Raw genomic sequence first — 4,377 nt, forward strand, 5'->3', positions numbered from 1 at the left:
AGGCCTGGCAGGGAAATGGTCCCTGTGGATTTCAGCACCCTGGCCCATGGCACAGGGCAAGGTTAGGTTGGAGGATGCCATCCCTGGGATGGGGTCCAACGCTTGGCGTGGGTGACGCTGTAGTTGTTTGTGTGTGTCATGGCGGGAAGTGTGTGAACGGGATAAATTTAGCAGCCAAAACACAGGGTCAGCACAGTCCGTCATTAACTGCCCTCCTGCCTCATCATCCTGCAACCACAAGGAGCTTTTTTGGGGCTGGGGGAAGCGTGGGAGGCCGGTTCCCGGTGACAGCTCCAGGCGCAGCAGCGCTGCCCGGAGGTGCCATTGGCTGCCCCCGGCCGGGGCTGGCACTGGCCAGCAGTTAAATTCCTGCCTGCCAACCCTGGGACACACAGCCTGCAGCATTCCAGCACAGGCAGCCATTCATCCCTTCCCCAGCACCACAGGAGACGCAGGCTCGCACCACACCTTGAGGTAAAGGTTTCTTTGGGTTGATCTGGCGTTGCCTGGAGGGAAAATGGCAACGTTTGGGAAAAGGGGGAAAGATTTTCTCACAAGTTTTGGTTGAAAGCAGGAGGCTTATCATCTGGGATGTAGGTGTTGCTTTGTCAGGGAAGAAATCAGAAGTGTGCTCATTCCAGCATCTTTTGGATTCAGGGTGATGTTCAAGTGTTCCAATAGGGATGAGGTGCTGGGCTGCTTAAAGAAAGTGCTTGGAAAATCAGAGCAGAGCTGGAGGAAAGCCCCCACTGCTTTATCTGCCTGCCAGGCAGCAGTGCTGTTTGGGTGCCCACCCAGAGGGCTCTGGAGATGCAGCTCTCAGTGGCGTTATCTCATTGGGATGCTCCACTTTGAAACATTGGGAGGTTTTATGAGGCTGTGGGGACCACTCCAGGTGGGAGGTGCAGCTCTGCTGCCCTTGGCCGCACAGTGCTGCCCATCCGAGGTGCAGGCTCCTGTCACAACCACTGAGCTCAGCTGGGTGGTGACATTACTATGTCCAGGGAGCAGGAAACTCAGGAGAGCTTTCCTGCTCCTTCATGATACTCAGACAAAAAAATCCACCAGTACACGGTTCAGTATTTCAAATCCCAAACTAAAGGGAAGTTTCTGCGCAGGAGGTGCCAGGAGGTGGCACAAGGACAAATCCCTGGCTTGTTTGATGACACGCCAAGCTGAGCACTGGGATCTGGGAGGGCTTTGTGGGGCCAAGTTCTAGCCAGAGGCACATGCAAAGGCTTTGCTCTAGCCTGCAAATATTTCATTCCTTGTTGCAGGCACAGGTACCACGACATGAGGGCTGTATTCCTGGTGCTGCTCCTCTGGGATGTGGCCTATGCTTACCCTGTAAGTACCCCCTGGACTGACACTCCCACCCCAAACCCCTTGGTTTTGCTCAGCCAAGGCACACTGATCACTGATCAAATTTCTCCTGGATGTGTTTAGGTGCCTGGCCATGAACCCACCCACCCCAGTGCCCTGCAGGAGGTAAGCCACAGGTGCCCCTGTCCCACAGGGAGCAGTCCCTCAGGGAGCAAGTCTGGGATGGGGAGCCAGCCCTGGGCAGGCATCCTTGGACCAGGAACCTGGGAGGGATCTGCTGCTTCTGTGGGTCTTTGAGCTTTGTCTGTCTGCTCAGTCTTTTCAAGCTGGGCTGGTTTCACCCTGTTTTGACTTGCCTTCCTGAAAAAGTTCCCAGTTCACCTGACACCTTTGCTATGCTGGCCCTGAAAAAGCAGTTTCTGTGCTCTGAACTAGCCCAGCTTGGGCTTTTCTGGGCTGCCCTTTTGTTGATGGCAACCATTTTATTTTGTATCTGCAGATATAACTAAAGGGCTGAGGTGCAAGAAATAGAAAAGACTTGAGCTTTTGCATGGCTTGGGAATGAGGTCCTGCAGCAGCAGCAGCAGTAAACGTGCTGTGGTTGGTGTTTAATAAACCAAAAGCACCATGTCATGTTTTGCCTCCAGGATACTGCAAATGAAGATTACATTGGCAAGCTGGGCAACCACCTAGATGGTGGAGATGGCAGACATCCTCCTGCCAGTCCAGAGGCAGGGGAAAATGCACTTGCCAGGGACCTGACGGGTGGGAATGCCGTGGATGAGCTCAGTGGCCAAGATGTGGGAGGCCGAGCTGGGCAGGCTCAGCATGTGAATCAGGACCACAAAGACGTGAGCGTCCGCAATGGGAATGACCTTGGTTTCCTGGTGAGTGAGTGAGTGGAGAGGAATGTTTTGTTCTGCCGGGAAAGCTCTCTTGGCCCCAAAGCTGGCATTGGTCAAGGCTGTGCTTGGCTGTGCATTCATCTGTTTGTCACCTCCGTAGGAGGTGGATGCGCGTGACGCTGACGATGCTGACAATGGAGACCACTACGGCACCAGCGCCAGCAGGTTTCCCTCCCACGGCGGCGGGTTCCTGGACGAGGAGGATGACAGCGGGGACGACACCTTCGATGCCAATGGGGAAGAGGAGAGGGGTGAAGGCCCCACCTACGTGGCTGGTGCTGATGGGGCAGGGGAACACGAGCATGATGCTGGCCGTGGGGCCGGCATGGGGCATGGCGACAGCAGCAGCAGCAGCAGCGAGAGCGTCGGGGCAGACCACCAGCGCTACAGGAGCTACGGCTTTGGCCGTGCTTACAGGCACAGAGGGGCCAGCAGCAGCAGCCAGGAGGAGGAGAGCTACGACTTCCACGATGAAGCTATGCAGGGGGATGATCCCTCTGTCTTCGATGGCCCAGGCAGCAGCTACAGGATGCGCCACGCTGGCCCCCGTGCTCTGGGGAACAGCGGGGACAGTGCCCAGGGGGCTGGCTCCCACCACTGGGAGGAGGGTGACAGCAGGTCCCCTGAGGTGGAGGATGGTGACTCTGGAGAAGACAGCCCATCTGTGGAGAACAGTCAGTCAGAAGAGCCTGTTGACAGCCAGTCAGAGGAAAAAAGCTCCAGCCACTCCAGGGAGGATGGGGATGGGGATGGGGAGGATAGCCCCTCCAGGGAGGATGAGGACAGTGAGTCCAGGGAGAGCACTGCTGAGCAGTCAGATGAAGAGCTAGGGGAGACCCCGGAGGTGGTGAGAACCTTGAATGAACACAGCAACAGTCGAACATGGGAACAACAGGAGGACTGGGATTCTGCTGAGGACAGGAGTGTGCCATCCACACCTGACAGTGAATCCAGGGAAGAAGAGGGTGAACTGAACAAGTCCAGTGAAGATGATGATGACACTGTGGAGGAGTCAGAGGAGAATGAGAATGACTCTGTGCCAAGCACATCAGCTGAGAGCCCAGAGTCCCCAGAGGATGACAGCAGCCCAGAGGACAACACAGGTGAGGACAGCAGGTCCACAGAGAGCGACAACAGCGAGTCCCAGGAAGATGAGGATGACATGGAGAGCCACTCCCAGGAGGATACCACCCGTGAGTCCAGCAGCCACGGGGATGACAGCTCCGTGCAGAGCCTGGAGAGTGGGGGCCGCAAGCAGCGGCTGGGCGCCCTCCGCCACAGACCTGCTGCTGACTATGATGACAATGACTGCCAGGATGGGTACTGACCTGTGCCCCACGGCCTCGGCGGCACGGAGGGTGTGGGGGGAGGAGGGGTTAATTTATTTGCCATATAGCCTGAGTGACTTCTTCTCGAGAAGGTGCTGTGGTTAAAACAGAGTCGGGTTTGCCGGGGCTAGGCCTGGGCATGCTACAAAGGGAGAGAAAGGGTTGCCAGGCACATGGAAAACACTGAACCACAGCAAGAAAAGGTATTTTCTGTATCAAGCTGGAGAGCAGCTGAGGGCTGTGAATGCCAGCAGGGTGATGCTGCCCACTTGCCCCAGTGGCACAGTGGTGGCTTGGCACTCCTGGGCATGCTGGGCAGGTCCCTGTGTTCACCTCTTGTGTTTACCTACCACTGCCCTTAAACACATCTGCCCAGACTACAATTGGAGCTTTCCATTAACTCCATGTCCAGCACATAAAGAGAAAAAGCTACAGCTGGTGTGCACACCTGGTGCATGGGCACAGCAGGGTGTGAAGTACCACTTCAGGATGGGATGTATGTAATATTTTTATTATTTTGTAAGAAATGTACAGAAAACATTATACTGTATCCTTTTTGCACTTGTATTTCAAAGCTGAAATATACCCTGTTGATTTCCTTAATCACCATTAAAACCACCAAACTCCACTGTAGTGTGGTTTGAGGTGTTGCTGGTTTTTTCCTCCTGGGTGTGCCAGGATCTGCAGTTTGGGGTCGGACCAGAAGGAGTGGGAAGTAAAGGGCAGGATACTTGTGTGGGGAGCCACAACATGCTGGGAGGAGGGGGAAAGCAAAAGCTGAGGGTGCTCGCACTCCCTCTATTTCCAGGTGCCCCGAAGGT

At 55.4% G+C, this 4,377-nt stretch overlaps 1 protein-coding gene across 1 annotated transcript; it reads left to right on the top strand.

Moving 5' to 3' along the window:
* The first annotated feature begins 1,236 nt into the window (after positions 1 to 1,236).
* Positions 1,237 to 3,555, top strand: DMP1 (dentin matrix acidic phosphoprotein 1). The gene is made up of 4 exons (XM_077782589.1): positions 1,237 to 1,347; positions 1,447 to 1,488; positions 1,971 to 2,210; positions 2,329 to 3,555. The coding sequence occupies exons 1-4, from the start codon at positions 1,294 to 1,296 to the stop codon at positions 3,553 to 3,555; spliced, it is 1,563 nt and encodes a 520-aa protein (XP_077638715.1). The 5' UTR covers positions 1,237 to 1,293.
* The last annotated feature ends 822 nt before the right edge of the window (positions 3,556 to 4,377 follow it).

The sequence above is a fragment of the Lonchura striata genome, chromosome 4 (genome assembly GCF_046129695.1).
Source record: "Lonchura striata isolate bLonStr1 chromosome 4, bLonStr1.mat, whole genome shotgun sequence".
NCBI classification, from domain to species: domain Eukaryota; kingdom Metazoa; phylum Chordata; class Aves; order Passeriformes; family Estrildidae; genus Lonchura; species Lonchura striata.

What these genes read in the sequence shown, in the direction of transcription:
- DMP1 (XM_077782589.1), top strand. Translation starts at nt 1,294, where the DNA reads ATGAGGGCTGTATTCCTGGTGCTGCTCCTCTGGGATGTGGCCTATGCT. An exon ending in ATGTGGCCTATGCTTACCCT is followed by an intron (nt 1,348 to 1,446) that starts GTAAGTACCCCC and finishes GGATGTGTTTAG; the next exon opens with GTGCCTGGCCATGAACCCAC. An exon ending in GGAATGACCTTGGTTTCCTG is followed by an intron (nt 2,211 to 2,328) that starts GTGAGTGAGTGA and finishes TCACCTCCGTAG; the next exon opens with GAGGTGGATGCGCGTGACGC.